Source organism: Onychomys torridus, chromosome X, assembly GCF_903995425.1.
Source record: "Onychomys torridus chromosome X, mOncTor1.1, whole genome shotgun sequence".
NCBI lineage: Eukaryota > Metazoa > Chordata > Mammalia > Rodentia > Cricetidae > Onychomys > Onychomys torridus.
Window position 1 is genome coordinate 90237686 of NC_050466.1, and position 23485 is coordinate 90261170.

The 23485-nt window shown below is 46.9% G+C and overlaps 1 protein-coding gene across 1 annotated transcript; it reads right to left on the bottom strand.

Moving 5' to 3' along the window:
- Positions 1 to 12652: 12652 nt before the first annotated feature.
- On the bottom strand, positions 12653 to 14622 carry Zmym3 (zinc finger MYM-type containing 3). Its single transcript, XM_036175637.1, has 2 exons — positions 14588 to 14622; positions 12653 to 13406 (listed from the first exon to the last, which is right to left on the bottom strand). Exon 2 carries the CDS (start codon positions 13391 to 13393, stop codon positions 12653 to 12655), a length of 741 nt encoding a protein of 246 aa, XP_036031530.1. The 5' UTR covers positions 13394 to 13406; positions 14588 to 14622.
- Positions 14623 to 23485: the final 8863 nt, after the last annotated feature.

Sequence of the window (23485 nt, forward strand, 5' to 3'; positions counted from 1 at the left end):
AACAAACATTCAGACAAAATGCAACCCCATAATAATAAAAACTAAAGAAACAATTAAAAAGACTAGAAGATTCTAAAGTTTTCCAACATGTAGAAATGATAAATGCTTTAGGTGATGGAAATGCTAATTACCCTGATTTGATGATTCCACATTGTATCTATGTATGTATATTAAATTACAACACACTATATGCCATAAATATGAACAAATAGTATGTCACATTACAGAAAAAGAGGATCAGGGGGATGGCTTAGAAGTTAAAGTACTTGCTGCCAACCCTAATGACCTGAACTCAATTTCTAAGACTCACATGGTGGAAAGTAGGAACCAATTCCCACCAAAAAATACCTCCCACACCACAAGTTATACTGTGACTCCCATGTGTGCTCTTTGTCAAATATGAATACACACACACACACACACACACACACACACACACACACACACTAAGCAAAGAAATGTTAAAAAAAATCATCTTAAAAATTTTTTAAAAAGGGGGGGCTGGGGATTTAGCTCAGTGGTAGAGCGCTTGCCTAGCAAGCTCAAGGCCCTGGGTTCGGTCCCCAGCTCCGACAAAAAAAAATAAAAAATAAAAAATTTTTAAAAAATGAACTGGGTGGTGGTGGCACACTCCTTTAATCCCGGCTCTCTGTGAGTTCGAGGCCAGCCTGGGCTACAGAGCATTATCCAGGACAGGCTTCAAAGCTACACAGAGAAACCATGTCTCAAAAAAACTAAATAAACAAATAAATAAAAATTAAAAGAAAAGGAAAAGAAAATTACTTAGGTAGAGTTAAAGAAAAGGAGTCTGGGTGCTGGTAGGAAGGAAGGCCCAACAGCAGGTAAAGGTGCTTGCTGCCAAGCCTTCAACTGACTCCCATCCCTGGAACCCTCCAGTGGCAGAGACTCAACTTCCCTAAATGCATGACACATGTAGACTCACGAAAAATAAATGCAAATTTGCTTATAACTGGGCAGTGGTGGTGCACACCTTTGATCCCAGCACTCGGGAGGCAGAGGCAGGTGGATCTCTGTGAGTTCAAGGCCAGCCTGGTCTACTGAGTGAGTTCCAGGACAGCCAGAACTGTCCTGTCTCAAAACCAAAACCAAAACCAAAATGCTTATAAAACAAGATAGGATCATGCAGTTTGCAGCATATTTGGTATTAAATTAAGTACTAATATACATAATCTCCTCGTATCAGCATCAGTACTAGCTAGATAGTACTATCCCAATACTTGTACATGAAGAAATGGTGGCTCAGGAAGGTTAAGAAATATTTCCAAAGGTTGCACAGTTTAAGCTGGGCATGGTGGTGCACCCTTTAATCCCAGTACTAGGGAGAGAGGGCTAGATAAATCTCTGTGAATTCAAAGACAGCCTGGTCTACCTACCAAGTTCCAGCCAGGGCTTTGTGAGACTTTGTTAGGAAAAAAAAATGAAAAGGTTGCACAGTTCATGACTGCAGAACTAGTATTGAACCCCAGGAAGCCTGGCGTGGGGTTGCTTGTCTATAATCCTAGCACTCAGGAGGCAAAGGACAGGGGTGGGTTTTGTTTTGGGGGTTTTGTTTGTTTTCTCGTTTCTTTTTTGGTTTTTCAAGACAGGGTTTCTCTATGTAACCCTGGCCATCATGGAACTCTCTCTGTAGCCCAGGCTGGCCTGGAACTCACAGAGATCCACCTGCCTCTGCCTCCTGAGTGCTGGGATTAAAGGCGCAAGCCACCACTGCCAGCAGGACAGAGGTGTTTAAGGCCAGCCTGAGCTATAGCGAGACACTGTTTCAAAAAAATAATGATTAAAAAAAAAAAAAAAAAACCTAGGTCTATCCCAATCCCGAACTTGTACTATTTCCTTTCTATAAATCTTTTTTTCAGGAAGAGGGGTGGTGCTGAAGACGGACCCCAGGGCCTCACACATACTGGACAAGAATAAGTACCCTTTTGCACCATTTCCTCTATCCCAAAGGCGTGCTTGAGGAGGCGCTGCAGTGTGTGGGGGGTAGCACGCAGAGCTCACCATAGTTAAATATCCCTAGGCACTAACCTGCTGGAAGATGAAATGTGCATTTATTTCCCCAGCTCAAGGGAGGAACGGTGAAAATCAAAACAAACAAACAAAACAACGACCACCCTGCACCCCGAGAGTGGGGGGATGCAGGGAAGAGGCCATGCTGGGAAGTTCTGCCCAAAGTGGGTTGCAGAAATTGTCCATCTCAAGTGAGGTAGTCAGGGATTCAGGGAAGGTGGGGAGAGGCCTTTATTCAAAATCGCAACCCCCAAATGTCTAAATTAAGGTAAGCAGTTTACATTTCTTTTCTTTTTTCTTTTCTTCTCTTTTCTTTTTTATGTGTATGGGGGTTTTGCCTGCATGTAGGCGCACCACTTCTGTGCCTAGTAACCACAGAGACCAGAAGAGGGCCCCAGATTCCCTAGAACTGGAGTCAACAGGTGGTTGTCAGCTGGGAATTGAAGCCCTGGTCCTCAAAAAAAAAAAAAAAAAAAAAAGAGCAGCCAGCCAGTGCTCTTAACCCCTGAGGCATCTCTCAAGATAATCTTTTGAAATTCCTCCTTTCTCTCCTCAACCCAGCGGTGACCTTTTCCATCCCTTTGGCTTTTCTGCCCCAGCCACCCCATGCTGGGGAAGGGACCTAAACCTTACTCATGCTAATCAAGTGTTCTGCCTCCAGTCTCCCTCTGTCTTTTTCTGAGTCCTCATTGGCCTCCCTTCAAGAGACAGAGCCTTTCATTCCTCCCAGATCCCTAGACTGATTAGTTCAGAAAGACTGGCCTAGGCAAACTAAGACTCTGTGTCAACATAAAGGTTACAAGGGGCAGGGGCGGGCGGGCGGGAGTTCATGGCGCTAAGTGGCCTGTGCGAGGTCCTAGGTTTGTTTCATCCTCAGGAACCTTGCCACCTCCAACAAAAATACCTGGGAGAATTAGCTCCAACCTGAACTCATTCTCACAAAAATATAGGCAATTTGCCCGAGACACAGGAGGCCTGGGAATTCTCCTCCACTCTCTCTCAAATCCCTTTCCTCTGCCCTTTCTTCCCTATTGTAGCCGGAATGTCCTAACTGACAAGGTGTAGCTCGGGGGTTAATACTTATTAGAGTGCTAGCTCCATGCCAGGTGCTATGTTAAACATTAGCCCCTCTAATCTTCATCCTCGGAGTGAGCACCATGCCGTCCCTATTTTACAGATGAGGAAACAGGCCCTCACAGAATAAATAACTTATCCATATCACTCAGCTAGGAAAGAAGGGGCCAAGCTGTGGAACTGGAACCCCAGCTAGCCGGGTGCTGAAGGCAAAGAACACTAACTAACCATTTCTGGGCCACACTTTCCCCTTGGACTGGCCATCAAGGCCTCTTTTGTACCCTGTCTTCCTGCATCTTCTCCTCATCCACACATCACAGAGTCTCCTTAAAACATGAAGTGGCCAGCGCTTTAATGCCAGCACTCGGGGAGACAGGCAGATGTTCTCTGTGAGTTTGAGGCCAGCCTGGTCTACAGAGTGAGATCCAGGACAGCCAGGGCTACACGGTGAGACCTTGTTTCAGACAAACAAAACATGAAGCCGTGGTGGGGCTAAAGAAAGAGCTCAATGGTTAAGAGCACTTTACTTGCTGCCCTTGCAGATGACCCAAGTTCAGTTCCCAGCACTCACACTGGGCAGGCCCCAATGGCCTGTAATTCCAGGTGCAGAGGCTCTGGCATCCTCTTCTGGCTTCCATGGGCAATGTACTCATGTGCACACACACACACACACACACACACACACACACACACACACAATTAAAAGTAAAATATTGAGCTGGGTGGTGGTGGCTCACACCATTAATCCCAGCACTCGGGAGAGAGAGGCAGGTGAATCTCAGTGAGTTCGAGGCCAGCCTGGTCTACAGAGTGTGATCCAGGACAGCCAGGACTTACACAGAGAAAACAAACAAACGAATGAACAGTTTTTTTAAAGCATGAAGCCATGGAACTGGGGAAGATGACTCAGGGAGTACAATGTTTGCCACATACAGGCATGAGGACCTGGGTTTAAACCCCAGCATCTGCTTCAAAGTAGGGTGCAGACATCAGGCATAGTAGTACATGCCATCAATCCTTGCACTGAGGAGGCAGAGGTAGGCATGGCCTACATAGTGAATTCCAAGCCAGCCAGTCTCAAAAAAAAAAAGAGAAAGAAAGAAGTTCAAAACATATTAGGGTGTGCTTGTAATCCCAGCACTGGGGAGTCAGAGACAGGAGGCCAGCAAGCCTAGTCAACTGAGGAGTTTCAGGTTCAATGAGAGACCCTGTTAATGTACCTGATCTTAACCTTTGACCTCCACATACACACTCACATATATGTCTGTATACGTTGTACACACATACACACACAGCCACGGAGTACTGTTGTGCTGCCAATTCTTTGTGAAAGTCCTAATTTAAGTTTGTTTATTTGTTTGTCTGTGGTGCTGAGGAGCAAACCCAGAGTCTTATGTCAGACAAATGCTCCGCCATTGAACCACACCCTCAACTCTTGCTTTTTTTCCTTCAGATAGGGTCTCACCATGTATCCCAGGGTGGCCTTGAATCCATGAGCCTCCTGCCTCCGTCTTCTGGGGATATAAGCCATGCCAACACTGTGATAGTCTTGTAATTGGCTTTCCTTTGCTTCTAGGGTAAAGCACAGCAGGGATACTATTTAGGATCAGGTCTGACCACATTCACTTGTCAAAAGTGAGAGTTTTCTTGTCTTGCTGACTTTTCACTGCAAAGAAAAGAAAATAAAAGTCTTGGGTGAATTCTGTCCTAGCAGGGCAGGATAGAACAGAGCAGGGAATGCCTTATCCAATCTGATCTGCATTTTCCCATCAGGATCTCCCACCACCCTCATTCCTTCCAGAAAATTCTCCTGTCTACCTCCCTAGGCCAGCTTGCAGCTACTCTTTCCTTAACCGTGAAAACACACACACACACACACACACACACACACACACACACACACACACACACACGTTACTGTGCTTCTTCCTTACCTTTGTTCACACTGGTTGTTGTATCTCCTTCCACTAGTACCCACTCTTTTTTTTTTTCACAGAAGAGCTGTTTATTAATATAGGATAGGGGAAAGAGGTGACAGGCCTGTGTGAAGCACACACGTGAGTGAGGAGAGGAGAGAAGAGAAGAAGAAGAGAGATCTGTGCAAAATGGCGCCGGCTTTTTAAAGAGTGGGCCATGCATGCCTACAATACCCATTCTTTTTTGAGACAGAAACCCAGTTCCCATGTCACCTCTGGAGAAAGAATGAGAAATGATTTCACTGGACCCTGGTTACTCTGCTGGTATTTGAGTCTTTCCCAGCGTTAGAACCTTATAGAAGGCAAATTTAAAGGAGGCACTCATTCTCAAGGGCCACACGGATGCCAACCCTCAACTTCTGTGACCCCCAACAGCAAGAGCCTTTGCTGCACTGTAGATGCCTCCATTACCTCACCCTAATTCCAGCCTGGTCCTTTCTATCAGAGGAGAGTGCTCACAGATGTGGGGCCCAAGTTCTTCTTAAGCTTGTATCTATCCCTAATGACTAGACAAAGCTGGGTACCAGGTAGCAATTTAGCTGAATAAATGACATCAGATTCTTCCTTCTCTATTCCAACGGAGGAAAGCGGTAGAGAAAGATGACGGCTTTGGGCCCTGTTGTGAATGAAAGACAGAGAGAGCAAATGCAGTAGACTTCATCCTGGCCTTGGCTGTGAAGACAACCAACACAAGCACCTTTGGCATCTTAGACTTGGGAATCTTCCTGCTTTCCTCTTCTGTCCTCTATTTCTTTCTTTGTTAATGAAAAACATTGTCGATGGTTTTTGTTTTAGTTTCTGTTTTGTTTTGGTTTTGGTTTTTCAAGACAAGACAGGGTTTCTCTGTGTACCTTTGGAGCCTGTCCTGGAACTCACTCTGTAGACCAGGCTGGCCTGGAACTCACAGAGATCCACCTGCCTCTGCCTCCTGAGTGCTGGGATTAAAGGCATGCGCCACCACTGCCCGGCTTGTTTTGTTTTGTTGTTGTTTGTTCGAGACAGAGTCTCTGTAGTCCAGTGGACTGGACCTCACTATGTAGACCAGTGAACTCACAGAGATCCACCTGCCTGGATCTCCCAGATGCTGGGATTATGGGCATGTGCCACAAAGCCTGGGACCCTGATTTTTTTTAATTACAATGTATTTATTTTATGTATGTGAACATGTGTGCACCACTGTGTGTGTGTATGTGCATGTGCTTCTGTGTGTGTGTGTGTGTGTGTGTCAGAGGACAGCTTGTGGGAATTGATTTTCTCCTTCCACCATGTGGGTTCCAGGGATCACTCAGGATGTCAGTTCTGGCAGCAGGTGTCTTTACCGGCAGAGCATCTTGCCAGCCACCACCCATTCTCTAGTACTGAATTTCTAAGTGCCTAGCATATATGGTGACATCATCATTTGCTCTTCCTACCAATTCTTCTTTTGTTTGTTTCTGTTTTTCTGAGACAGGGTTTCTTTCCTGGAACTCGCTCTATAGACCAGGCTGGCCTCAAACTCGATCCCATCTCTGCCAATCCCAAGTGCCTGGATTAAAGGCGTGCACCACCACCACCTGGCTTTTCTTTTGTCTTATTTTTCTTTCAAGACAAGGTCATGTTATGCACCACTGGCTGACCTCAAACTCAAAGCAATCCTCCTCCTGCCTTAACCTCTTAAGTGCTGGGCCTTCAAGTGTGAGCCGTCAAACTTGAGCCAAAATCAAAAGGATCATATCCTTATCCTCTCTTACTTTACATTTACTCTGTGTGTGTGTGTGTGTGTGTGTGTGTGTGTGTGTGTGTGTGTGTGAAGGCAAGTGTGTGTGTGTGGGGTTGGGGGCCTGCCTGTAGATGTCTGAAGACAACTTCTGTGGGTTCTCTCCTTCCATTTTGGCAGCAAGTTCTCTGAATTACCATTATGCCGGCCCCATTTCCATTTTTTTACCTGATTTCTCAACAATTCAGTGAGAGAAAACTCAGGCAGATTTGGGTCCACTGGTATAGACTTACTTACAATCTCAACACAGGGGAGGCTGAGGCAGGAAGGTTGAGTTTGAGGCCAGCTTGAGCTACACAGTGAAACTGCCAAAAACAAAAACAAAAACAAAGCCAATGAACACAAGCTAAATAGGACTATGAGTTCATTTTTTTTTCCCTGTGGAGCTGAAGATCAAACCCAGGTCCTTGTGCTTGCTAGGCAAGCGCTCTACCGCTGAGCTAAATTCCCAACTAAAGATTTATTTATTTATGTATACAGTGTTCTGTCTACATGTGTCCCTGCAGGTCAGAAGAGGGCATCAGATCTCATGTGGTTGCTGGGAATTGAACTCAGGACCTTTGCAAGAGCAAGCAGTGCTCTTAACCTCTGAGCCATCTGTCCCTTATGAGCTCATTTTTTAAAAAGGAGAACCTCGGCCGGGCGGTGGTGGCACATGCCTTGAGTCCCAGCACTTGGGAGGCAGAGGCAGAGGCAGAGGCAGAGGCAGAGGCAGAGGCAGAGGCAGAGGCAGAGGCAGAGGCAGAGGCAGGTGGATCTCTGAGTTTGAGGCCAGCCTGGGCTACAAAGCAACACTGTCTCAAAAAAACTGAGAGAGCGAGAACAAGAGTGAGATCATCTCATGAAGGTAGTATGTTTTAATGGTACAGCTAAAACTAGAAACTGAATTTGGGGTATTTGTTCTACAAAGCCATGTTGCATGACCACCATGGCTATTTCAATGGAGTCCCAACTCAACATGGTCAGAATCTTCATTTATTTCCAGTTTCCTCCTGTCCATAACAAAAAACAAATACAAATAACAATGAAAAACCTGCTATATGGGCTGGAGAGATGATGACTCAGCAGTTAAGAGCACTGGCTGCTCTCCCAGAGGACCTGGGTTCAATTCCCAGCACCCACATGGCGGCTCACAACTGTCTATAACTTCATTTCTAGGGGCTCTGACACCTCACACCAACATAAACGCAAGCAAAACAATAAAATAAACAAATACTTTAAAAAGAAAAACCTGTTATCATGAATCAAGATATCTTAGTTATTTTTCTATTGCTGTGAAGAGACATCATGACCAAGGCAACTTGTAAAAGAAAGCATTTAATTTGAAGGCTAATGGTTCCAGAGAGATGAATTCAAGACCATCATAGTGGGGGCTATGGCAACAGACAGGCAGACATGGGGCATGGTGCTGGAGCAGTAGCTAAGAGTTTGCATCTGATACAGAGAGAGAGAGAGAGAGAGAGAGAGAGAGAGAGAGAGAGAGAGAGAGAGACTGGGAATGGTGTGGGCTTTTGAGGCCCGGAAGCTCACCCCCAGTGACACATCTCTTCCAAGGCCATTAGGTTATTAGGTCATTGGATCATTCCAAAGATTAGGTCATGCCTCCTAATCCTTCCCAAACAGTTCCACCAACTGGGAACCGAACATTCAAATATCTGAGCCTACAGGGGCCATTCTCATTCAAGCCACCACACTATCTCTCACTTTGTTCTAGAGATTCATTTCATAGATGGCTCAGTAGTTAAAACATTGCTTGCTGCTCTTGCAGAGGACCAAGGTTTGGTTCCCTGAATCCAAATGGTGGTTCACAATTATTTGTTAACTCCAGTTCCAGAAGAACCTAGGCCTTCTTCTGGCCCCTGTGGGCACCAGGCATGCATGTGGTGCACATATATACATGCAAGCAAACACTCATACACATAAAATAAAAATAATCTTGAAAAATATTTATGTAGTTGTGTGCCCACAGAAGCCAGAGGTAGTGTGTATGATCCCTTGAAGCTGCACTTACAGGCATTTTTGAACCACCTGTGTGGGTGTTGAGGTCTGAACTTGGGTCCTCTGATAGACCAGTATTCATTCTTTAAATGTTTATTTTTAAGACAGGGTTTCTCTGTGTAGCCCTGGCTGTCCTGGAGCTCTCTTTGTAGACCAGGCTGGCCTTAAACTCACAGAGATCCACCTGTCTCTACCTCCCGAGTTCTGGGATTAAAGGTGTGTGCCACCACTGCCCAGAAAGTTTTAGGTATATCTTTTTGTTTGTTTTTTTGATACATGTGTATCCATGGCTTCCCTGCAATTCATTCTGTAGACCAGGCTGGCCTGGAACTCACAGAGATCCACTTGCTTCTGCCTCCCGAGTGCTGGGATTAAAAGCGTGCATCAGCACCACTCAGCCTAATTTTTTTTATTATTTTGTTCTATGAGTGTTTTGCCCACATTTATGTCTGTGTACATGTATACCTGGTGCCCACAGACACCAGAAGGGTGTCAGATCTCCTGGGACTGAAGTTACAGATGGATGTGAGCTGCCATGTGGGTGCTGGGAATCAAACCTGGGTTTTCTGGAAGAACAGCCAGTGCTTACTCTTAACTGTTGAGCTACCTCTTCAGTTTTACTGTTTTGGTTCTTTGTTACTGTTTTTTAAGGAGACAGGATCTTTCTCTGTAATCCAGGCCGGCCTGGGATTTGGGATGATTTCCAACCTCTCCACACTGGCTTTAGTTAAAGGTATCTCTCCCAATCATCAAGGCTAGAATTCTACCAGGCTCTCACTACCACTCATTCACCAGATCATACAGACTTCAGCTTCAAAATCTCTGAATTCATTTTGATGACTAAACTTTATTTTGAAGCCAGGCATGGAGGTACATCCCTGGAATCCCACACTTGGAAGGCAGAGAGGCAGGTGGCTCTCTGTGGGTTTGGGTCCCCCTGTGTTTCAAATTTTTGTTTGTTTGTTTTGTTTTTCGAGACAGGGTTTCTCTGTGTAGCTTTGCACCTTTCCTGGAACCTGCTTTGGAGACCAGGCTGGCCTCGAACTCACAAAGATCCGCCTGGCTCTGCCTCCCAAGTGCTGGGATTATGCAGCCTCAGCCCCCTCCAACCTGTCTAAGAGTCGTAGTTATGGGGTGTCTTAAGCTTGCTCTCCAACCACCCTTGCCAGTTAAATGGCTCTGGCTTAGTGACAACGCCTATGCAGTAACCGTTACTGCCTGATGACCCCCAAAGCAGGTTCTGCAAGGCTACACCCCCTCTCCCTCCTCTCCCCTCCATGGCCTTTGGGTAAGTTCTGGGATCGTTTCACTGAATCTTCCTGTAGGAGCTTCAATTATCTCTTGAATAGTTTTCCTCACCAGAAGCCCGCCCCCAACACCACCACACACACACACACACACACACACCACACACACACACACACACACAGAGACAGACAGACGGAAGACAGACAGACACACACACACGCACACATACAGACAGAAGACAGACAGACAGACAGACAGACACACACACACACACACACACACGCACGCACGCACACATACAGACAGACAGAAGACAGACACACACACACACACACACCACACACACACACACACACACACACACACACACACACACACACTGCCCTTCCCTCTTCTACCCTCTTTTTCGCTTCTTGTCTCTCTCCCTCCCTCCCAGTCTCCACGACTCTGCCTCTCTGGAGCACTCGGGCAAACACGGGCTCCAGGGAGCCTACTTGATGGTGGGCGTGGCTACAGTTAAGGCTTGGGAAGTAGGGTAAGGGGTAGGGGCCACTAACCTTAGGTCTACTGATTGAAAAAGAGAAAGTGCCAGTGTTCATTCTCAGGCCTCATGGTAGAGCACTTTACAAGCCTGTTCCCCCCATTCCCAAGATAGATCCTAAGGGCCGCACAGCATTTACTAGCTTAAATACTAGAAACTCAGGCAAGAAGGGAGTCTAGTGTTGTCCATTGCCCCTCTGGCCTTTCCTCCTTCCCAAATAAAACCTTCCAAGCCTAGTCCTTGGGAGTTTTACCCACATTTTCACAGAAGCCTTGTTTTTCCTAGCTCCCCCCATCAGCCTTGAGATTGTCTTTGCTCTCTCCTCCATCAGAGATAAATGTAATTTTTCTCAGTGTCGGTTGTCTAAACCAGCTTTCTGTATCTTAATCAGTGTGCTGTGTACCCATCTCCCACTTCTGCTTCTTTCTCTTATACTGCTTCTTTGTATTTTCTGTCTGTTCCTTCTCAATTGAACCACCTAGTTCCTGTATTTGTCTGCCCCCTCCACACATGCCTGGCTCCTTGGCGCTCTGGTGGTACAATGTTCAACCAGCTAACGGGAGGGATGAGTTCTGATCTGGCAAAGAGGTCTATGGTTCCAGGGCTTAGGAGGCTGTCAGGAGGTGTGTGACCTTGAGAGTACCTTGGGCTACATAGTGAGACCCTGTCTCAAAACAAAACTGGGTGTGGTGGCACACAGGGAACCTGAGGCAGGAGAATTGCATGCAGTTTGAAGCCATCCTGGAAACACAGCAAGACCCTGTTTCAAAGTAACAAAAGTAAAATAAAACAAAAGCAGTCACACTAAACAACTTAGGGCAGTGATATGGCTCAGTATCGACCCTTGCTACCAAGTCTAAGGCAAGCTGTCCCTGTGACCTTCACACATGAGATGTAGCATGTACGCGCACGCGCGCGCGTACACACACACACACACAACACACCACACACCACAGGCACAGAAAATAAACAAATACACTGTGAAAAAACGAATGACAAGGAACACAGGATTTTACAACAGTAACAACACTATGCATGATGTTCTAACGCTAGATACAGGTCAACATACATCATTCAAATATAATGAAAATTACTAAGAGTATGTGCTAAGTAAACCCTGGGCTTTGGTTAATAATGATGCATTGGTGTCTATTCATGGATTGCAACAAATGCACCTGTCGTACCCTGGATGCTAACAGTTGGAAAGGCTGAGTGTACGGGGACACCAACTATACAGGAAAGCAGTGTTCTGCAAATTGTACTCTGAAACTAAAACTATAGCCCTACCCCACCAAATAAAACTTGGGTTTTGGGTGAGGTTTCATTTTGTTTTTGTTTGTTTTCTGTTTTGGGTAAGAGTCTTATGTGCCCCAGTCTGTAGTTTTAAACTTGCTATGTAACTCAGGCTGGCCTAGAACTCGTTGGTATCCAAGGATGACTGAACTTTTGATCCTTTTGCCTTTGCATAGGATTTCAGGTATGTGTCATAATGCCTGTTTTATGCCGTACTGGGGGTCAATCCCAGAGCTTTGTTGAATGCTAGGCAGGCATTGAACCACCTGAGTTACACCCCGAGCCCAGAGTATTTTATTTATTTCACTTTGCAATGCTGGGATTTAAACTTGAGCCGTATACATGCTAAATACATAACAATGAGCCACATCCTCTTCATTTTATACCTTTTTTTCTGATTGTAAAGGTATAAATAGGTCTGTAACTTCAGTACTCTGGAGGCTGACAGGAGACTACTGTGTTCAAGGCCAACCTAGGCTACAAATTAAGAGCATTTCTCAGCCAGACCTTTTTGCCTGGTACTGAAAGCCCACTGGGACAGGAAAACAGGAACCTCTGCCATCAAATTCATTCCCTCATACTACCTCATTCATCCTGCACAGCCCCTCCACTCCTCCCACCTCTATTTTCCATAATCTCTGCCACACCCCACTCTGCCTTCCAAAACCCCAACTCCTTCCCCACACATATCCCTACTCTAATCTTTCCGCCCTCCTGCCCCTCCTCCTCCTCCTGCTCTCAAAGCACATAACCAGCCCTCCTCACCACCACCCTTTCCCCAGCCCCCTCCAAATGATTAGGCAACCTACCTGGCAAAGAAGGATGTGCAGCAGGGATAGAGACCCCAGGTTTGGTCTGAGAACTGTTGATTCCATCCCCCAGAGTCTCTCCCACTGAAGGGCTAGGGGGTGCATTTGGGCTCTGTGGCTGCCCTTGGGTGTGCTCCTCCTGCTGCCCAGGGGAGCCCCTTCTCCTTGTAGCTATGGGGGGTATCTCCTCCTCTTCAATATGAGGAGACTCCAGGATTATTGGAGAATCTGGAGCCAAAGGTTCTAGTAGCCCTTCAGGGGAAGGGGGACTGGCCCCAGCCCCTGGATCAGGTGGCATCACCTCAGGGGTCTGGCACCCTGGTCCAGGCTCTAGGGTCTGCTCCCCCGAATCCCATGCAAGGGTCCCCTCCGGACCATGGTCCACCTCTGGGGGAGAGGGGGCTTTATAAAGTAGCCCCCCCAGCCCCAGTAGCTCAGTGGCTCCATCCAGGACTACTCCAGGGTCTTTTTCCAGGCCAGAAGGGGTATCAAGCAGGTCCAGGGCTCCAGAGGATGGAGACGGACCTGGGGGGGCCCATCCTCGAGTTGGAGCAGTCTGAGATTCCAGCAGATCCTCTCCAAATTCCATGTCTACGGGAAGGTCTCCAGCCAGGGGCTTCTCTGGCAGGGTCAATGGGTCAAATGGACTGGGGAAATCACTGGGGTCCATGGCTGGGTATGGGCTGCAGATCGGAAGAGGGGGCAGTAGAGGTGGTCTTAGCCTGAATTTCCTATGTAGGCTATGGGACACACCCCGTCATCCACTTGGATTTATTAGCAGCCGCCCCCCACAACCGATGGGCATTTCCCCAGGCTTCAGTCCCAATGTCCATTCCCCCCCCCCATACAGCGCCCTCTGTGGGGAGTGGCGTTCCCCGCCCTGGCCCGGTGCCCACACTCGCCAGGCAGTTGGTCTCTAACCCGCCCGACACCCCCCACCGAGACTCGTAGCTCCTTCCTCCCTACCTCTCACACACCCCCCACCTCAGGCTGAACGCCCCCTCAGAGTCTCTTCTGGACGCCGCAGCCAGAAGCCTTTCCCGCTCCAGCAGTCTCAGCCCCCGGTCCCCCCTTACTCTCCGGGAGCCCCTCAGGTTTCCAGTCTCTACCCATCCTGTGCAGCCCCGCCGCCCCTCCCCACAGAGCCCCGTCCTCCCCTCAGCTCTTCCCCGCCCCCACAACTGCCCTTCCTAACCATTTCCCCGCTTGGTTACCTTTCAGGGTGGACCACTTCCTCAGCCCCGTCCCCCTTCCCTACTGCTCCCCTAGTCTTTCCCTTCTCCTGTTGCCCACCCCCCACCTCAGGCATTTACAGGAAGACATTTTGGAGCTACGATTTCTCCCTCAGACCCCCCTCCCGGCTACTGCGAGATCCCGCCTGCAGGTTCGGTTCGGCTTGATGAGGCCCGACCCCTACCTGAGGCAGGGTTAGAGTAACAGCTACAAGCCTAGAACTGCAGACAGCGACGGCCCCGCGCTCCTTCTCCACCTCCCTCCCTAGCAGCCGGGACAGGGGTCGCGGCCCCTTTAAATGGCAGCGCCGCTTGCAGCGCTGAGCGCTCTGCACCAGGCAGGCGGGCGGTGCCAGCAACCAATCCCATTGGCTGGCTGGAGGAGGGGGCTCGCGAGACAGCGCCGGCCCCCGGCGCGAGACTCCCAGCCCAGTGGCCGCCTGGAAATTGCGGACTGGAGTGCAGTCACTGGGGATGGAGCTTGAGCCCCCGCCCGGGGCCCCGTTAGTTGAGGAAAAGGTAGCCTCTGGAGCTTTGAAGCCCGCCCCCGGGGAAGGCGGTGCCCCCTTTCTACCGAAGGGCCTAGTGCACTAAAGACACACAAAAATGAGGAAAAACCCAGCTCTACGCACCTGCTTTCCTTACCTGGCTCAAGAGTCTGGCCCCGTCACACCCGTGCCCGCCCTACCACCAGAGCCCACTGTACCCGTGATCCCCTCCTCTCATTCAAATGGTTCCCGGTCCCCTCCCCCCTCTCCGTGTCTCCCTCCGCTTCCCACTCGTGTTCATCGCCCACCCCCCCCCCCGCGTCCCCCCTCAGCAGTCCCTACCTACGCCATGCAGCAGACACCAGCCAAGATTACCCTCCCCCATCCCCACCTCTCTGGGGCCCGCCCCCCGGGCGACTGTTGGGGTAGTGAGTGACAGCAGAGAATGGGGGAGGCAAAGACCCAACCCTGAAGTGCCCCTCCTCCCCTTGTCTGCAGCCTCAGCCCCCCTCCAACCTGTCTAAGAGTCGTAGTTATGGGGTGTCTTAAGCTTGCTCTCCAACCACCCTTGCCAGTTAAATGGCTCTGGCTTAGTGACAACGCCTATGCAGTAACCGTTACTGCCTGATGACCCCCAAAGCAGGTTCTGCAAGGCTACACCCCCCTCTCCCTCCCTCTCCCTCCATGGCCTTTGGGTAAGTTCTGGGATCGTTTCACTGAATCTTCCTGTAGGAGCTTCAATTATCTCTTGAATAGTTTTCCTCACCAGAAGCCCGCCCCCAACACACACACACACACACACACACACACACACACACACACACACACACACACAGAGACAGACAGACGGAAGACAGACAGACACACACACACGCACACATACAGACAGAAGACAGACAGACAGACAGACAGACACACACACACACACACACACACGCACGCACGCACACATACAGACAGACAGAAGACAGACACACACACACACACACACACACACACACACACACACACACACACACACACACACACACACTGCCCTTCCCTCTTCTACCCTCTTTTTCGCTTCTTGTCTCTCTCCCTCCCTCCCAGTCTCCACGACTCTGCCTCTCTGGAGCACTCGGGCAAACACGGGCTCCAGGGAGCCTACTTGATGGTGGGCGTGGCTACAGTTAAGGCTTGGGAAGTAGGGTAAGGGGTAGGGGCCACTAACCTTAGGTCTACTGATTGAAAAAGAGAAAGTGCCAGTGTTCATTCTCAGGCCTCATGGTAGAGCACTTTACAAGCCTGTTCCCCCCCATTCCCAAGATAGATCCTAAGGGCCGCACAGCATTTACTAGCTTAAATACTAGAAACTCAGGCAAGAAGGGAGTCTAGTGTTGTCCATTGCCCCTCTGGCCTTTCCTCCTTCCCAAATAAAACCTTCCCAAGCCTAGTCCTTGGGAGTTTTACCCACATTTTCACAGAAGCCTTGTTTTTCCTAGCTCCCCCCATCAGCCTTGAGATTGTCTTTGCTCTCTCCTCCATCAGAGATAAATGTAATTTTTCTCAGTGTCGGTTGTCTAAACCCAGCTTTCTGTATCTTAATCAGTGTGCTGTGTACCCATCTCCCACTTTCTGCTTCTTTCTCTTTATACTGCTTCTTTGTATTTTCTGTCTGTTCCTTCTCAATTGAACCACCTAGTTCCTGTATTTGTCTGCCCCCCTCCACACATGCCTGGCTCCTTGGCTGCTCTGGTGGTACAATGTTCAACCAGCTAACAGGGAGGGATGAGTTCTGATCTGGCAAAGAGGTCTATGGTTCCAGGGCTTAGGAGGCTGTCAGGAGGTGTGTGACCTTGAGAGTACCTTGGGCTACATAGTGAGACCCTGTCTCAAAACAAAAACTGGGTGTGGTGGCACACAGGGAACCTGAGGCAGGAGAATTGCATGCAGTTTGAAGCCATCCTGGAAACACAGCAAGACCCTGTTTCAAAGTAACAAAAGTAAAATAAAACAAAAGCAGTCACACTAAACAACTTAGGGCAGTGATATGGCTCAGTATCGACCCTTGCTACCAAGTCTAAGGCAAGCTGTCCCTGTGACCTTCACACATGAGATGTAGCATGTACGCGCACGCGCGCGCGTACACACACACACACACACACACACACACACACAGGCACAGAAAATAAACAAATACACTGTGAAAAAACGAATGACAAGGAACACAGGATTTTACAACAGTAACATCACTATGCATGATGTTCTAACGCTAGATACAGGTCAACATACATCATTCAAATATAATGAAAATTACTAAGAGTATGTGCTAAGTAAACCCTGGGCTTTGGTTAATAATGATGCATTGGTGTCTATTCATGGATTGCAACAAATGCACCTGTCGTACCCTGGATGCTAACAGTTGGAAAGGCTGAGTGTACGGGGACACCAACTATACAGGAAAGCAGTGTTCTGCAAATTGTACTCTGAAACTAAAACTATAGCCCTACCCCACCAAATAAAACTTGGGTTTTGGGTGAGGTTTCATTTTGTTTTTGTTTGTTTTCTGTTTTGGGTAAGAGTCTTATGTGCCCCAGTCTGTAGTTTTAAACTTGCTATGTAACTCAGGCTGGCCTAGAACTTCGTTGGTATCCAAGGATGACTGAACTTTTGATCCTTTTGCCTTTGCATAGGATTTCAGGTATGTGTCATAATGCCTGTTTTATGCCGTACTGGGGGTCAATCCCAGAGCTTTGTGAATGCTAGGCAGGCATTGAACCACCTGAGTTACACCCCGAGCCCAGAGTATTTTATTTATTTCACTTTGCAATGCTGGGATTTAAACTTGAGCCGTATACATGCTAAATGCTACATAACTGAGCCACATCCTCTTCATTTTATACCTTTTTTTCTGATTGTAAAGGTATAAATAGGTCTGTAACTTCAGTACTCTGGAGGCTGACAGGAGACTACTGTGTTCAAGGCCAACCTAGGCTACAAATTAAGAGCATTTCTCAGCCAGACCTTTTTGTTTGTTTGTTTGTTTTGTTTTGTTTTTTGAGACAGGGTTTCTCTGTGTAGCTTTGGTGTCTGTCCTGCAGCTCACTTTGTAGACCAGGCTGGACTCGAACTTACAGATCACCTGGCTCTGCCTCCCAAGTGCTGGGATTAAAGGCATGCGTCAGCCAGGCCTCTTAATGCTAATGATAAACTAGGCTACTCGGAGCTTGAGATAGGCCTGTCTGAGCTACAAAGCTAAGTTCAAGGCTGGTGGTATATGCCTTTAATCCCAGCACCTCAGTTGTGGGTACAGATAGATCTCAGTGAATTCAAGGCCTATCTAGTCTACATATTGAGTTCCAGGTCAGCCTGGGCTACATAGTGAGATCCTATCTCAAAGACAGGGGGCACTATTTCAAAACAAAAGATAAAAAGAGGATTGGAGGATAGAATTCAATTGTAGAGCACTTGCCTGGCATTTGTGATAGGCTCTAGGCTCAATCTTGCTAAGAGTGATAGCTCATGACACTCCATAGCACATACAGGAAGAGGCAGGAAAATACCTAAGTTCCAGGCCAGCTTGGCCCAAAGTGAGTTCCATTACATCCAGAACTACATAGAGAGATACTGTCTCAAAAGTCCCAAAAGTGCACACACACACACACACACACACACACACACACACACACACCCCTATCTGTTTTTCTATAAATGTTCACTCCTTCAATGTAAAGATTTTGGAAAGCACAAGAAGCCTTAAGAAAGAGCCAGGCAGTGGTGGTGCATGCCTCTAATCCCAACACTTGAGAGGCAGAGGCAGGTGGATCTCCAGGTTTGAGGCTAGCCTGGTCTACAGAATGAGTTCCAGTACAGTCAGGGCTACAGAGAGAAACCTTGTCTCAAAAAAACCAAACCAAACCAAACCAAACCAAAACCAAAACAAAACTGAGCCAGCACCCTGGTTCAGCAGGTAGAGGTACTTGCTGCCAAGCCTGATGACCTAAGTTTGATCCCTAGAACTCACATGGTAGAAGACTGACTTCCAAATGTTGTCCTTTGATCTCCACAGCCACACCATGCTTGCAGCCCCCAACCCCCACACTACAAAGAATGTGATAATGACCTACCACTTAGAGATAAATACATCTTTCACTGGCATTTTTGGTGCTGAGTGTCAAACCTAGGGACCTTATACCTGGGAAGCACTTGGCTCTGGCTCTTTTTGTTGTTTTGTTTAACACATTTCTCACTATGTAGTTCTAGTTGTCCTGGAACTTGCTATGTCCAACAGATTGGCCTCAAATATACAGAGATCTTTCTGCCTCTGCTTCTCAAGTGCTGAAGTTACAAGTGTATTTTTAATTACATTTATTGATGTGTATGTGTGTGTGGTTTGAACTAGGGCCTTGCTATGTAGCTCAGGCTGGCTTCATACTCTTTTTCTTAAACACTGATTGACTGACTGATTGATTGATTGTATTTGTTTGGGTTTTTTGAGACAGAGTTTCTCTGTGTAGCTCTGGCTGCCCTGGAACTAGCTCTGTAGATCAGGTTGCCCTCAAATTCACAGAGATCCCGGGCTGCCTCTGCTTCCTGAGGGCTGGGATTAAAGGCTTGTGCCACCACACCCCGATACATTTATTTATTTTTAAAAAGATTTATTTATTTTATATTATATCAGTTGCCTATATGTGTATATGTGTGCTACCTTCATGCAGTGCCTGCAGAGACCAGAAGGGGGCATCAGATACCCTTGGAACTGGAGTTATAGATGGTTGTGAACCATAACTGGGTGCTGGGACTCAAATCCAGGTTCTCTCCAACAGCAACAAGTGCTCTCAAGTGCTCTCAACCTATCTTCACTCCCAATATTTGTGGGGTGTGTGTGTGTGTGTGTGTGTGTGTGTGTGTGTGTGTGTGTGTGTGTATGGACATTCACATGCCGCTGCAGATAGAGGACAACCTGTGGGAGTCTGTTCCCATTTCACATAAGTTCTAGAGATCAAACTCAGATTAAAAGGCTTGGCAGCCAAGCCAGGTGGTGGTGCACATGCCTGTAATCCCAGCACTTGGGAGGCAGAGGCAGGCGGATCTCTGTGAGTTAGAGGCCAGCCTGGGCTACCAAGTGAGTTCCAGGAAAAGTGCAAAGCTACACAGGGAAACCCTGTCTCAAAAAACCAAAAAAAAAAAAAAAAAAAACCAAAAAAAAAAAAAAGGCTTGGCAGCTGACACCTTTACTCACTGAGCCACCCTGAAAGCTGTGGTCTCAAACTCTTTTTTGTTTGTTTGTTTTTAAAGATTTATTTAATTATTATGTATACAGCATGTATGACTGCAGGCCAGAAGAGGGCACAAGATCTCAACACAGGTGGCTGTGAGCCACCATGTGGTTGCTGGGAACTGAATTCAGGACCTCTGGAAGAGCAGTCAGTGCTCTTAACCTCTGAGCCATCTCTCCAGCCCGGTCTCAAACTCTTGATCCAACCTGCCTTAGCCTCTCTAGTGCTGGGATTCTAGGTCTATATAATGTTATACCTAGCAGTATGTGGCTAAAATTAACCCCATTAAAATGAACTAGAAACTGGATGTAGTGATACAGGCCAGGCCAGGAGGATGGAGAGTATGACGCCAGACTGGGCTACATAGTGAGAGTGTGTCTTACCCCTACCCTCCAAAAAGAAAAGTTCTAACAGATCAGCATCTATATGGCAAGATAACTAAATAACCCAGATAACACAGGCCTATAGTCTCGGATACTCAGGAGGTTGAGGCAAGAAGCAACATAGACTATCTTTTCTAAAATAAATAAATAAATAAATAAATAAATAAATAAATAAATAAATAAATAAGTAAATAAATAAATAAATAAAAATAAAAATAAAAAAATAAAAAATTCTGTGGCTGGAGGATGGTTCAATGAGGAAGAGAACTTCCTGTTCTCCAGGAGGACCCAAGTTTGGTTCCTGACACTCAAACTGAGCAGCTTACAAGTACCTATAACTCCATGTGGCACACACCACACACAATAAATAATTGTTCCAATACATTTATGTATTTATATGTATATGTGTATTTCCATATGTGGGTATGCACATGCTACAGCACATGTGTGCAGGTCAGAGGATAACTTGCAGGAGTTGGTTCTCTCCTTCCACTATGTGGGTCTTGGGGATTGAACTCATGTTGTCAGGATAGTGGAGTGCCTTGACCTGCTACGTTATCTTACTGGCCCTGCCTTTTTGTTTTGTTGTGTTGTTGTTTGAGATACCCTCACTGTGTAGCCCTGGCTGTCCTGGAACTCACTCTGTAGACCAGACTGGCCTCGAACTCACAGAGCTCCACCTGCCTGTCTCCTGAGTAGATGCTCAGATTAAAGACATGAGTCACCAAACTCAGCTTTAAAAGAAATCAAAACAACAAAAACAAACAAAACACCAGTTTCATTTTGTAGCCTGATCTAGCCTCAAACTGAAGTTCCCTTCCTCAGTCTCAAGTGCTGAGGTTACGAGTCAAGCAGTACTGGCATGTCCAACTTTGCTAAAGTTGTTTGTATTTTTGAGAAGGCTTTCTCTGTGTAGCCCTGGATGTCCTGGAACTCACTGTGTAGACCAGGCTGGCCTCGAACTCACAGATTTGCCTGCCTTTGCCTCTCCCTCCCAAGTGCTAGGATTAAAGGCATGCAACACTGCTAAGGTACTTTTTAAAATATTTATTTTATTGAATTTTATATGTGTGTGTGTGTGTGTGTGTGTGTGTGTGTGTGTGTGTTCACCTGAGTTTTTTGTTTGTTTGTTTTCCAAGATAGGGTTTCTCTGTCCTGGCTGTCCTAGAACTTGCTCTGTAGACAACCAGGCTGGCCTTGAACTCAGAGAGAGTGGGATCAAAGGTGTGGGCCACCACCAATAGGATGGGCTATGCCTGAGTGTGTATGTCTGTTGTTCATTACAAGTATGCAGGAGCCTGAAGAGGTCAGGAGAGGTGTTAGAGCTCCTGGAACTGGAGTTACAAATAGATGTGGGCTGCCATGTGGATGCTGGGAATGGAACCAGGTTATCTACAAGAGCAGTCAATGCTCTTAACTCCTAAGCCATCTTTCCAGCCCCTGTTTTATTTTTTTTCCAAAAAAATCATAGCTTAGAAAATGTTACAGCTGGCACCTCAGGGAGGGCTCAGAGGTTAAGAGCACTGACTGCTCTTCCAGAGGACCTGGGTTCAATTTCCAGCAACCACATGGTGGCTCACAATCTGAATTCCAGTTCTAGGGGGTCCACCACTGTCTTCTATACTCCTTGGGCACTGCACCAGGTGGTGAACTTACATACATTCCTGCAAAAAAACCACACACACACACACACACACACACACACACACACACACCCCAAATAAATAAATAAATAAATAAATAAATAAATAAATAATCTTTTTGTTTTTTATTTTTTCATTTTATGTATGACTGTGCTCCACGTGCTTGCAGTGCCTGTAGAAGCCAGAAGAGAATGTCAAATATCCTGGAAACTGGAGTTACAGACCGTTGTTAGCCACCAATTCGAGCTGGGATAGGTACTCTAGTCCTCTGGAAGAGCAGCCAGTATTCTTAACCGCTCAGACATTTCTCCAGCCTCCAATAAATCTTTTTTAAAAACAGAAAGTCACAGTTTAGAAAAGTATATCCATCTTTTAAATCATATATACATATACATGTACGTGGTTTTGTGTGTGTGTGTGTGTGTGTGTGTGTGTGTGTGTGTGTAACAGTTTTATCTTATGTACTGGCTGACCTGGAACTCACTAGGTAGTCCAGGATGTCCTCCTGAGTGATCCTCCTTTCTCAGGCTCCTGAGTGCAGGTATTAACGGCTTGATAATGTCCCTTTGATTGGGGTGGTCATACATAGAAAGCAGCTGTCATAATTGGGTAGTGGGTATAGGAGATGAGTAGAAGGGGTGAGATTTTTCTCTTCATACTGTTGAGCGTTGATTTTTTTCCCCCATGAGTAGGAATTTATTTTCTTTTTTCATAATACATGTGTTATATTTTCTCTCAGAGTTTGGGAACCACTGGGCTAAATATACCCAGTATAGTAAGTAGCTAATACCCATATGTTGATACACACACACACACACACACACACACACACACACACACACTGGGGTGGGGTAGAATATGGCTAATCTCTACTGTGTTGAATGACACCACAGAACCTTCCCAACATTGTAAGAAGTCTTATTAGACAACACAAGTCCAGATCATTGTGTCCCCATGTAAGGTAGGTAGTGCCTGTTGGGATAATCTGCCATCCAGAGTATGAATTAATTAGTAGGAATTAACCACTGGTGCCTATCAATTGAACCTTGTAATCTTTGGTTAACTGCCTGGGTGAGTTAGGCATTATGGAACAACGAAGGTTATTATTACCTGATAGGCTTCCTATGGGATATAGTGCAGGTCTGGTGTGAAGACCTTCAACATACTGGCTCCAGCACTGCCGACCAACCTGTTGAATCTCTCCGCGATGGGGACCTTAGTGATGTTTGGCCTATCGGGTTCTCCGGTTACCATGGAAATAATGCTGGTTACAGCTCTGGGTTATCGTTTGACAGAGATTAAAGTGTCAAAATCGCTCACTCTCCTGCCTCTTTCTATTCATGACCATTTCAGTTGCACTTCCCGAATATACCCAGCACTGGAAAAGGAAATTAAAATCGTATAGAGTATCGGGGTGCAGGCTTTGAGGAAGTGTGAAAAAAGAAACATGGCGGGGCACTTTTTTCCAGTAGCAAACGGCCAGCTCTGCCACATAGACTACAATGACATTGTTACTCTAGATTTTTGCACAGGCGCAGTGTAAAACTCTCAGCACACGCCTACGAGCGCATTTTCTCCCCTTTTCTCTCCACTTTTCCTCTCTCACTAGTTCTCTCTTTCCCTCCTCCCACCACTAGGTTTTGCAGTCCTTTCGTAGGGCTGGTTAATCTTCCGACCTCCTACCTTCCACGGCTAGCTCCCCTCCCCCTTCCTTTTCCGTCTCTCGCAGAGCGCCTCTAGTGCATGCGCATAAGGTAC